The sequence below is a fragment of the Echiichthys vipera genome (assembly GCF_963691815.1).
Source record: "Echiichthys vipera genome assembly, chromosome: 13".
Taxonomy (NCBI): Eukaryota; Metazoa; Chordata; class Actinopteri; order Perciformes; family Trachinidae; genus Echiichthys; species Echiichthys vipera.
In genome coordinates this window covers 14,694,811-14,705,955 of record NC_139838.1, presented here as the reverse complement: position 1 = coordinate 14,705,955, position 11,145 = coordinate 14,694,811, and the positions used below count along the sequence as shown (strand labels likewise).

The 11,145-nt window shown below is 39.2% G+C and overlaps 2 protein-coding genes across 2 annotated transcripts; both read right to left on the bottom strand.

The window, feature by feature from the left end:
• Positions 1–802: 802 nt before the first annotated feature.
• Positions 803–7,327, bottom strand: LOC310955263 (uncharacterized protein). The gene is made up of 7 exons (XM_083925064.1): positions 7,092–7,327; positions 3,859–3,963; positions 2,939–3,091; positions 2,641–2,766; positions 2,437–2,472; positions 1,728–1,904; positions 803–1,647 (listed from the first exon to the last, which is right to left on the bottom strand). The coding sequence occupies exons 1-7, from the start codon at positions 7,282–7,284 to the stop codon at positions 977–979; spliced, it is 1,461 nt and encodes a 486-aa protein (XP_083781190.1). The 5' UTR covers positions 7,285–7,327; the 3' UTR covers positions 803–976.
• Positions 7,328–7,833: 506 nt separating this feature from the next.
• LOC310955348 (progranulin-like) lies at positions 7,834–11,088 on the bottom strand. Its single transcript, XM_083925161.1, has 6 exons — positions 11,005–11,088; positions 10,543–10,692; positions 10,164–10,436; positions 9,418–9,591; positions 8,631–8,777; positions 7,834–8,338 (listed from the first exon to the last, which is right to left on the bottom strand). The coding sequence occupies exons 2-6, from the start codon at positions 10,690–10,692 to the stop codon at positions 8,210–8,212; spliced, it is 873 nt and encodes a 290-aa protein (XP_083781287.1). The 5' UTR covers positions 11,005–11,088; the 3' UTR covers positions 7,834–8,209.
• Between the last annotated feature and the right edge of the window lie 57 nt (positions 11,089–11,145).

Genomic DNA, 11,145 nt, shown 5'->3' with positions numbered 1-11,145 from the left:
ATCGGACAGAAATGACACAACTGGGACAGTCAACAAAACTGCACACAAAATGATCCCAGAAAACACTTCAGACAGCTCATGCCCACTGATGGCTGGAGGGCCAGATCCATTCCGCAGCAGTGCGTCCATACATCCCCAACACTTTCATTGACATTTAATCACTATACACTGGAGATCAACATTGGATAACAAATTACTTAATTACTTTAATACTTGGTTATTAAAAAAACAAACATGCTACAGCAGTGATATAGCCACGGTGGATATTCTATCCAATTCTGACAATAAAAAACAACAGTATTTCAGAATAGACCAAGCATTTATCATTTCTTCTCTAATTTTGATCTCCAGTGTGTGCTCTTCCATTGACAATAAACCCAGTTCAATTTTACCTCCACAGAAAACAGATTCTCTTGAAACTGACCGTGGATAGAAACACACTTCAGTCAGGCCGATCTCACTCACATATAAACAATAACTTTCTAGTTTTGATATGCAAAAGTGACATGCATTTTTTGTTTTATGCCATAATGGTGAAGGCTTTTCATAGCATATTTTGATTATTTAGTCACAAAAAGATACATAATTCCCATGTTTCATTACATTTAGAGGTAATTGCGGCTTTAAATCCGTTATGTGTTGTTGTGACCACATCTAGCTAAACACCCCCTTCCAAACAGTTAATTTATGAAAAGTATACAAAGAGATGAAATCTGACTTAAATTTGTTTTTGTTTTTATTCAAGTGTACAAATATGCATATGAATACAATGACAAACCAAAAAAATCACATTCTTCCCTGCACTATGACATCATTAAAACAAAAAATCTTTTGTGAAATTTTGAAAAAACAAAAAAAAAATCAAACAAAACTGTAAACATTATAAAAGATTAACATTTAATACATGTAATATATAAAATATAACCCACCCTCCCCTATCAGCACTTGTTGGTACATTTATCACATTTGTAGTACTTCACACATCTGTTTTTTCAGCTGATGACATGAAATTAAGACCCTTTTGTCTGTGAAATTTCTTATGCCTTTTCATACGAGAATTATTAAAAAATTGTTTTCCATGTATGCCACATTTGTTGCTCTTTATGTGGCTTTGAATGTGCTGGACTAAACTCTCTGTAGATGCTACACCTTTCCCACAGATTCCACAGATGTGAGTTTTATCCACTGCGTGTGTTTTTGCATGTGCCTTCAGTGTGTACATGTAATGGAAAGTCTTCCCACATGCTTTACAAGAATAAGGGCCTTTGGAATTCTGGCTGACAGATGGTTGTGCTGATTTCTCTAGATTTACACTCAAGGGGTGTAAAGATCTTCTTGCGCGCTTTTTTCTCTTCGAATGAGAGGAAGGTGTGGTGTGCTGAGATTCCCCAGCTGACTGCCGTATTCCACCAACTCCACCGTCAGGCTGCATTTCCAGAGGTTGATTCGAAGAATTAGGAAGAGGATGTCCCTTGCCGCTTTCCGCACTGTTGATTTCGCCGAGATCTTGAATATAACTGTCCACACAGACAATGCATGCAGGGTCTTGAGTGTGATCAGCCTCCAGACACATTTGACTGTTGCCTTTTTGTATCTGTCTCCCTTCTATCTGCAGTTGCGATGAGTTCTGCTGTTTAGGATGACTCACTGGGAACAGAGGAAAAAAACAACATTGAGTTGATTGTATCACAAGTTTGCACATGCAGTGGAAGTAAAGTTATGCGTACCGAGCTCTTCCACCAGATTATGTGCTCTAATTTCCTGTTCTTCTTCGTCTTTAACTTGAAGCAGAAGTGTGGCCTGTTGGTCCTCCTGGTGCAGACTGCTGTACTCCTGCTTACGCCTGGGTTGAGAACGATGGGGAACCACCTCCTCAAACGCAGGGACAGAGGGCTGATCGATCTCTAAGAGGAAGGACAGAGCAATGTATTTTATTATACTGATAACAGGCATAGACAGGCAAATATCTGGTTGCGTTGCAGTCAATGCTACATCAAAATATGTATTTATAAGCCTCAGATTACATCCACACTACTACGTTTTAAAACTCTGGGGTTACGTTGTGGTGTTGACGGGTGGAATTGGACTTTTGGAGACTGTGATACAGACACCCATCACCATGGCCTCCTCCAGCGATGGATAATAACAAGGGTACGACTTGAAATATGTCGTCATATTTGCTTTGCTACGGCTCCCAATCTATGTTACTGCCTCATACTCATGTTACTTTCAGTACCTCTGTAGGATAGATAGATAGATAGATAGATAGATAGATAGATAGATAGATAGATAGATAGATAGATAGATAGATAGATAGATAGATAGATAGATAGATAGATAGATAGATAGATAGATAGATAGATAGATAGATAGATAGATAGATAGATAGATAGATAGATAGATAGATAGATAGATAGATAGATATTGTAAACTTACCTGTGTACCCTTGGCTTTGCTGCAGTATTGCAAAACCTGTAAGGTAAAAAGATACTGTAATCAATAACTTTTAACAATCAATAACTTTTTCAACAACATTACCATTATAACTGTAGCATTGTTACACAACAGTTATCTACATGCTTTTTAAATGGTATGGTAAAATAACAACAAAGTCGTAAGATTCCAGGGAACTGTACTTACCATGTTGTTTAGATATGTGCCCCTCAAAGTTACTTTTACGATAAATGATCTTTTTGCAATTCGAGCAGTGCCAGTGACTTCTGCCTTGGATCAAGTCTTTGCATGTACATGGTACAACAAATGTATCTAAAAAAAGGAGAAAAGAAAATTAACTGCAGGAAATGACTGGACACTTAAAGAACATTATGTCAGCATGTTTTCATCAGCGAGCATACTTGAAAATAGCTTGAGTAAGGTAATCCGTTGTAATGAACGAAGTATCTAATCATATTTTGATTTTGAAGGTAACAAAACTCACCAGTGCCACCATCATTAAAATGGACAGCAGATAGATAATGTCTTCTCATCAAATGTCCCTCTGAGGCTGGAATCTTCTTCAAGCAGTAGGGACAGTCACCATTACCGGCATACTTTAGAAAGTCGGTGCGAGAGGTGAAGGCACACTGCAAGTCTGGAAAATAAATGAAAATCTAATTGAGGTACAGAGGATCTTCCATCCATCCATCCATCTTCAACATCTTGTCCCTAACGGCATCGCGGGGGAGCTGGAGCCGATCCCAGCAGACATTGGGCGTGAGGCGGGGTACATCCTGGACAGGACGCCAGTTTATCACAGGTCACATAGAGACAAACAGAGACAGACAACCATTCACACTCACATTCACACCTACGGGCAATTTAGAGTCATCAATTAACCTAACACGTGCATGTCTTTGGAGTGTGGGAGGAAGCCGGAGAACCCGGGGAGAACCCATGCAGACACATGCCACCCCCGTGCCGCCCCACAGAGGATCTTAAAGAACTGATTTTACTGAAGAGGAGAATTTATTGTTAGACAACGCTGCATTCAGACACACTCAGGTAGATCCAGCAAATCCCTGCAGGGTTATCCAGCGGTGGGAGTGTCATGCCCTGTTGTGGTCTTTAACCCCATAATGCACAAGTAGATTTTATATTTTACGTAAGCTATTGTTTTACATCAGATCGTTGTTGTGATCGCAACATTTCTGACCATAATTGAAGGCAGCTTTATTTACCAAAGAAAGAGTGAAAGAAAGAGAAGGAGGGACTGAGCTTTGTGCTGAAGCTTTTTTTGCAGGAAAAAAAAATCGGCTGTTGCAGAAACTCCTGGGCAGTTGAGAGCTTGCGTTTTGTTTCTTTTAAACTTTCTTGTGGCAGTGATAGAGGCAGAAGGTTTATTGTTTAATGCCCGCTTACCGGATTGGCAGTAGGTTTCTCTGGGGTTGCTCTTCTTGCGGGCAGGACTTGAAATTGATGCACCTGGGTTGGCAGCAGCAGGGGTACTTTTGGTGGTGGGGCTAGCTGCAGGGTAAAGAGAAGAAAAGAACTTTGAAAAGTAGTAATGCTATATTAAAAAACATAATCTTTTTCTTTTGGTCTATGGCATCATTCAAAGTGGTTTCCATCAAGATGATGGCGTTGCAGGAAACAGAAGAACATCTTCTAATTCTGGAAATACCATTACTGATTCTGACATTGGAGAGCTACAGTATTTACTGTAATATGAAGCCATAGTCATTACATGTCAATTTGTTATAGGCTGCTGCTGGCAGCTGCCCCCTATGAAGAAGAAGAAGAAGAATTGCTTTATTAATTTTTTCACTCTGTTATTATACATGATACACACACACACACACACACACACACACAGGCCCAAAATACACACACATGCACAAACAGGACCTATATACATGCAATTAATGGAGAGATGTCAGAGCGAGGGTCTGCTAATGGATGGCGCCCCGAGCAGTTGGAGATTTGGTGCCTTGCTCAACAGCACCCCGACAGTGCCCAGGAGATGAACTGGCACCTCTCCAGTCACCAGTCCACACTCCATTCATGGTCCACACAGGGACTCGAACTCGAGTCACCTATGGACTGAGCTACTGCCGCCCCACACTAGCATTCAGGGTAAAATGGTGCCAGTAAGTCAATTCTTATTTCATAGAGTAAGCCTTATACCACTACAAATTGTTACGCAGCTGTCAGTCTTCTTCTTTGTGAAACTTTAATGTATCTTGTAAACAAATAATCACAATTTCATAGTGTTTGCAGTTTATATCGTTATCAGGCGTGACATAACCATGATTGTATGCAATACTATAGTAATATGCGTTGGGGATGTCTAACTATATTTAGAAACTAGACCATAATTAACATGATTTACAGATGGGTGGTATATACACAATTTAAAAGATGGCTTATTTAGCAATTGCTCACCAAGTTTATAAAAAATATGCATGCATGTCATGGGTTGGAAAAAGGCTCAATACACCCCCTACTGTTGTTAATGAAAATCAAATCAAATTTAAATAAAGCACATTTAAAAACAACAGCACAGAGCAGTTGACCAAAGTGCTGTGCAATCAAATATAGTAAAAACACGATGAATAAAAAAAGTATTACAGAAAAAAGATGAAGAAAGGTAGCTCTCATACTGAGATAAAAAAAAAAAGAGCCAAGGAATAAAAGTGTGTTTAAGACAAAAAACAAAAAGGCAGTGTAGGGGCCGAATCGCGATCTCCTCTGTGCTTCAACCTGGACCTCGGACTACCAAAAAAAGAGTGACCAAGATGGGATGTGTGGTTTTAAAAGGTCAGAGAGGTAGGTTTGTGTTAGTCCATTTAGAGACGTGTAGGCAAACAATAAAATCAATCCCCAAACTTACAGGGAGCAAGTGAAGAGAGGTAAGTACGGGGGAAATGTGCTCTAGCTTTTGTGTTCCTGTCAAAAGGCGAGCTGCAGCATTTTGGACCATCTGCAAAGTGTTGTGTCATAGTTGTTCCCCAGTCAATAGTGTTTCACGTATTAGACAGCCGTTGGATATGGATGAGTGATGCACCAACTAAAGCTGGGTCGTGATTCTTCAAGGGAGGAATGTGAAAACACCTCTCTATCGTCCAAACATTTTATGAAAAAAGGTCGAACAAATTGCAAAAGAAGCAAACTGAACTGATTTTGTATCCTCAATATGTCCTGAGTAAGGGGGGTGGGGGTGGGTGTGGGGGTCCAGAAGAATCCCAATAGGCGAAAGTTTCAAAAAAGACCCAAATATACCCTATGCATTCAACTATTCATTAGATTTCTCACGTGAATAGGGAAGAAAATAACCTTCAGATAATACCATGAAAATTACTGAGTTGATTACTTACATCAAGACAAACAAAAAATGCATAAGTGTACGTTTTTTTAAATTGTTTGTTAATTGTTAGCATAACCTAGTTACGTATGTGCTCATTTTCATAAATACCACAACAGATCTAAACATTGGGTATAGCAGGTGAAAACTCCTGGTTGAATCTTGTTGACATATAACAGTAAAAGACTTCATGTTAAGGTAGTTAAAGTACTCTACATCAGGGACTTGGGTCACTGCTGAAAGGATTTTGCTCCTGTAGATGATTAAGAACTATAACTGTATCCTGCACAAGATACAAACTTACACAATGAACATTAAAATGATTTCAGCTACCTTTTGTCTTCTGCAGTCTCCGGTTCTTATCTCAGACTGATCCCCCAGAAACAGTCCCATGGACCCAGCCCCAAACCCTATCTCTGCAATAATCATTAATAAGGGCTGGTTTAAAGTTATTTTTCCTGCCTCCATCTATTAATGCTCATGGAAGACCTTAACATGAAGTCTTTTACTGTTAGATATATATATCAACAAGTTCAACAAGACATTTTAACCTGGCGATACCCAATGTTTAGATCCATTGTGGTATGAAAATGAGCACATACTTAATTAGATTATGCTCCGTTTGCCCATGTTAACAAACAATTTCAAAAAACTTGTGATACATTATTTGTTGGTCTTAATGTAAGTAATCAACTCTGTAATTTTCATGGTAATTTTTCACTACTCGCGTGAGAAAAATAATGAATAGTTAAATGCATAGGGTATATTTGGGTCTTTTTTGAAACGTTCCCATATTGAGATTCTTCTGGACTCAGGACATATTGAGGATGCAAAATCAGTTGAGTTTGCTTCTGTTGGAATTTGTTCAACGTTGACCCCTATATCGGCTTAGATGGACAATCTAGTGACAAACTTCAGATACAAGCCACTATAGACCTTTTCAATGGAATTCCATTGCTAGGCAACAACCTTGTTCCTTGGTAACTTCCTGTCAGCTGATGTCGTTCACATACACTGCAACCGGAAATAAACTAGGACTGTTTTGGAATGTTTATGTTTAGATCTTTGAAACTAGCGGTTCTAGCTGCGGTGTTTCCTTGACAACAGTGGCGGAAGGAGATACGTGCAGATGAGCTACTTTCCACATCGTTTGAACGCGAACACTTCCAGAGATATAAATTATTTAGCCGTTTTCTTGATTGCTAGCAGTCTGAAAGCGGGAGACTACTTCCACCCAGGCTGGACTCAAAGAAGTTTGAGGATTTCGGATTAAAAAACTATGTGGACGAACCTTCTGCCTGAGGTGAGGACTTGGCTTTGAGGATGATGTCCAACAGAGAGCGGTGGCGCTCGTTCTCCTCCTTCAGACGGCTCGCCTGCTCCGCGTAATCCGTTATTGTTTTTTCAATAGCGCCTAATATGTCAGAAGCAGCGGCATGTAACCGCTCCGACACCAACGATTTTAGCTCCTCGATTTGACTCATCTTTCCACCATTTGTTTACTGGACGTCCTCCCTGCCGGAACCATACACGGGAACCAGAGGAAGTGACCCAATTGGACTCGTGTGTATTCCTTTCAAAGTAAAAGCCCTTTAACTGGCTTATGTTTTTTTTTTGTCTCATGTTTGTATTTTGTGTTTTTAAGTCTTTTTCATTTTTATATCCATTGGTATTTACTTTTTGCTTGCCAATTTTACTGTTTGGGGCTCATGTTAACAATTTTATCATGTGAAGCACGATGCTATATCAAATAAATATATTATTTGATGACCGTCACAGTTTAATTAAATTCAGTTTTATTTACAGTGCCAAATCATAACAAAAGTTATCTCAGGACACTTTACAGAGTAGGTATATACCACACTCTATGACTTATTTATGATTTACATAGACCCAACAATTCTGTTTACTGTTTATTCATAATAATAATAATAATAATAATAATAATAATAATAAACAGTGAGCGGTAGTGGTCTATCATCCATTGGCACATGAAGTTCAAGCGGCATGAAAAGATGACATTTTTTATTTTTATTTAAATTTATTTAAAGAAGTTCATATGTTTGTAATATGTATCTCACATCTCAAATATTCAAATCAGTCTCAACATAGTTACTACACGACTGCAATGGATGCAAACCTTTGCATGAAACATTGCTAAGCTGGTTAGTAAAAATGAATGTTTACATCCCATCCCGTGTTTTGAGCAATACAGCATAAAGTGTCATCTAAAAATGGAATTCAACGTGGGTAAGAGAAATAATCGTTTGAGGTTGTAAGCACACTATCCCTTTGATTAAACCGGCATCTAGGTCTGATGATGGTGCATTGTCAGATTTGCTCTGAAATGTGTACCAACATAATAGCAAAGCTGTCACAGTGTACAAACTTAAAAAAAAAAACATTTCCTCAGTCTGTTTTGGTGTCTTCATGTGTTCCTGAGAGAGTCTGAGAGTACCCTCTACTGCATGACATGGGGCTGAGGTTGCATGTTTTCCCACGTTCACAGCAGTGATGACCATCTGCACAGCACTGGCCCTGAATCAGAAAAAGTCTTGATGTTAGAAAAAATACAGTTATGACCAGTAAATTGTTGCACTAAAGGTGATATGCAAGTGAATTTGTAGGTTTACAATTAGAACACGGATATTCAAGTTAAATCAGCTGCATCAGTTTGAGGGGTTTAAGATGTAGACGGACACATTTTCAAATGATGTTGATTTAATTGTTCTGTGCATTAAACCCTCTATATTCCTGTTTATCTAAACACTTTTGCCAAATGATTTTCATTCAGATCACTGCACAATAATTTGTGATCGACAATCCATACCAGTGTGAAGGGACAGCAGCGCCAAAGGCCTGTGGGTCCTTTGCAGCAAGATTGCCCTGCTGGGCAGTAAAACTTGGAATCACAGCGAATGACTCCCGCCGCAGCGTTTCCGTCACTGGCGGCTTCTGTCAGAGCTGTCATTGGTGTCTGCAAAAAGTAAACACAAACCGATTATTACACCTTGGTTTTTATCTAAATATTTAATCATAAATACATTTAATGGATAATGACAAACCATCAAATTAAAAACCTGCAAAACAGGGAAGTGGAGCAGAGTAGGGTGATACTGTCTTCTGCCGTTACAAGGGAAATCTTTCACATACACAGTCATTTTGATCCTTTATCAATTTAATAGCGCCATTAGGTATTATTTATTAAGAACTGTATTTACCAAAAGTTAAACACTCAGGACTTTGTAGTTGTGGCTTAACCACATGACTGACAGTCGCCCGCAAACGAACCCACAACTGTCATCACATTTTGATTCAGTAGATGCTAAATCCTAACTGGTGTGCAGACAGATGTGACATCATATTTTTCAAATAAAGCCACTTCAAACTAGTGAAGAAAGCCAGGATGAAAACCGTAATGCAAAACAAAATCTTATGTGAAACAATTAAAATTGTTCATACTTTGTCTAAAAATTGTGTATTCACGTAGGTCCACATCACTTTAGGGTAGAAGCTAATTGAGAAAATCGTTTTTCATATTAATATAAAAACATATAAATAACTAACCCCAGGTACACCACATATCGAGAAGACACATTTACTGTGATAGGTCCTACCTCTAGCGAGCTGCTTTTGTCCTCTGAAGTTGAAACGAGAGTGGCAGCGATTGAAGCCATACTTTGTTTGGGGGTGAAAGGATATCTCAGGCCTTGCCTCACACAGTGGGTATAAGTGAGGTCGCAGTCAAAGCCATAAGGACAACAGTGGAAGCCATCCAGACAACACCTGCCCTACAAGTTACAACAAGGTACCATTTGTTATCACATGCAAAACAAATAGAAGAGTTACAAGCGCAGGGATGCATTGGTATCAGCCAATAGTGAAATCAGCAGATGAGATGATGATCACAGATGGCAGTGGCCAATGTTTACCTGTTGTATTGCATGAGTTTTGCACTGGCTAAACGTTGTGTTAAAAGGTTAAGAAGGCTTTTGAAGTAGATATTTTTAAAAATATATATATTTTTCATGTGAAAAAGGCTGCATTTCTTTCATTTGTGCGGTTGAATATGTGCTTATTCAAAGATAGCATAATGAAATGCTGAATGACTGAAACAGTTCAGTTATCTTTTTTATAATTCGATTTCTTTGATTCCCTGATGAGACAAAAGACAGAATAAATAACAACACAAAACAAAATAAACAACAACAAAGAAACGTTGGTATCAGCATCGGCTAAATTGTTCATTTAAACATTGATATTGACCCATAATTTCATCGGTGCATCCCTAGTTCCAAGCTTGACTTGTCTTGTCATCAGTAGACACGTGTCTTATTGAACAAGAGTATGTAGGTCAACTCACAGGAGAGTATGGGCAGCAGAACCAGGCACCTGCAGGGTGTCTGCAGCAGGTATAGCCATTGGGACACGTGGTATAGCTGTCACACCACACAGCAGAGCTCTTTTTTTGGTCTGGTACATGGTTGTTTTCCAACGCTTGAAGGCTTGGTTTCTTTGTAGCCTCCTTCTTTACCATGGGTATGTTCATCCAAGGCTCTTTCTCACACATCTGGGTCATCTGGTTGCAACGAAACCCTGAAGGGCAGCAGTGGGCCAGGTCAGAGCAACACACAGCCTAAAGAAACATGAAAACAGACATAAAGAGGTCATATTTTGCATCCGTTTTCCACACCTGTTAGTTTTACAGGTCAAGTGACTTTATGTGTTGACAGGTGACTCACTTTTGGATATGGACAGCAGCTATAGCCATGCCTAGTCAAGCAGCAGGTGGCGAAATCGGAACAGATGTTCCCGTCAGGACATGTATTATAGCAGGACCCAGACTCACACACAGACATCCCCACTAATAACCACAGAGTAATCTTCAGCATCTGCAAAAGAGGAAGAAGTTCATTAGAATCAGTAAAAATGGGATACATTATGAGCAGTTTCAGAAAACTGTTCACATTTAAGTCACAAAATCAGATTTTGTGACTTAAATGTGAAACTTCTACTAGAGTCCGTCTCTTTGTGCACTTGCTGTAACTTTCAGTTTCGTTTTAGCCTGTACCAGGATCTTCTTCAAAAACAACACCGAACAGCAGGCTACTACTAGAAGTTAACTGTTTATAAAGTACTATACAGTAAACAGTTATGCCAAGAAGGATATGATGCCGATTCATAGTTTTTTTTTAATCACTTACCTTGCATGTGAAGTGATTGAACAGCTTCCAACGTCTCACACTTCTCCTAAACTGAAGCAGTATGCAGCGCTCTTTATATGGCAGGTCCCTCCCACTGCACAAAATCTGGAAGTCAAAGTGTTTATCACACCCCCTGTGTCC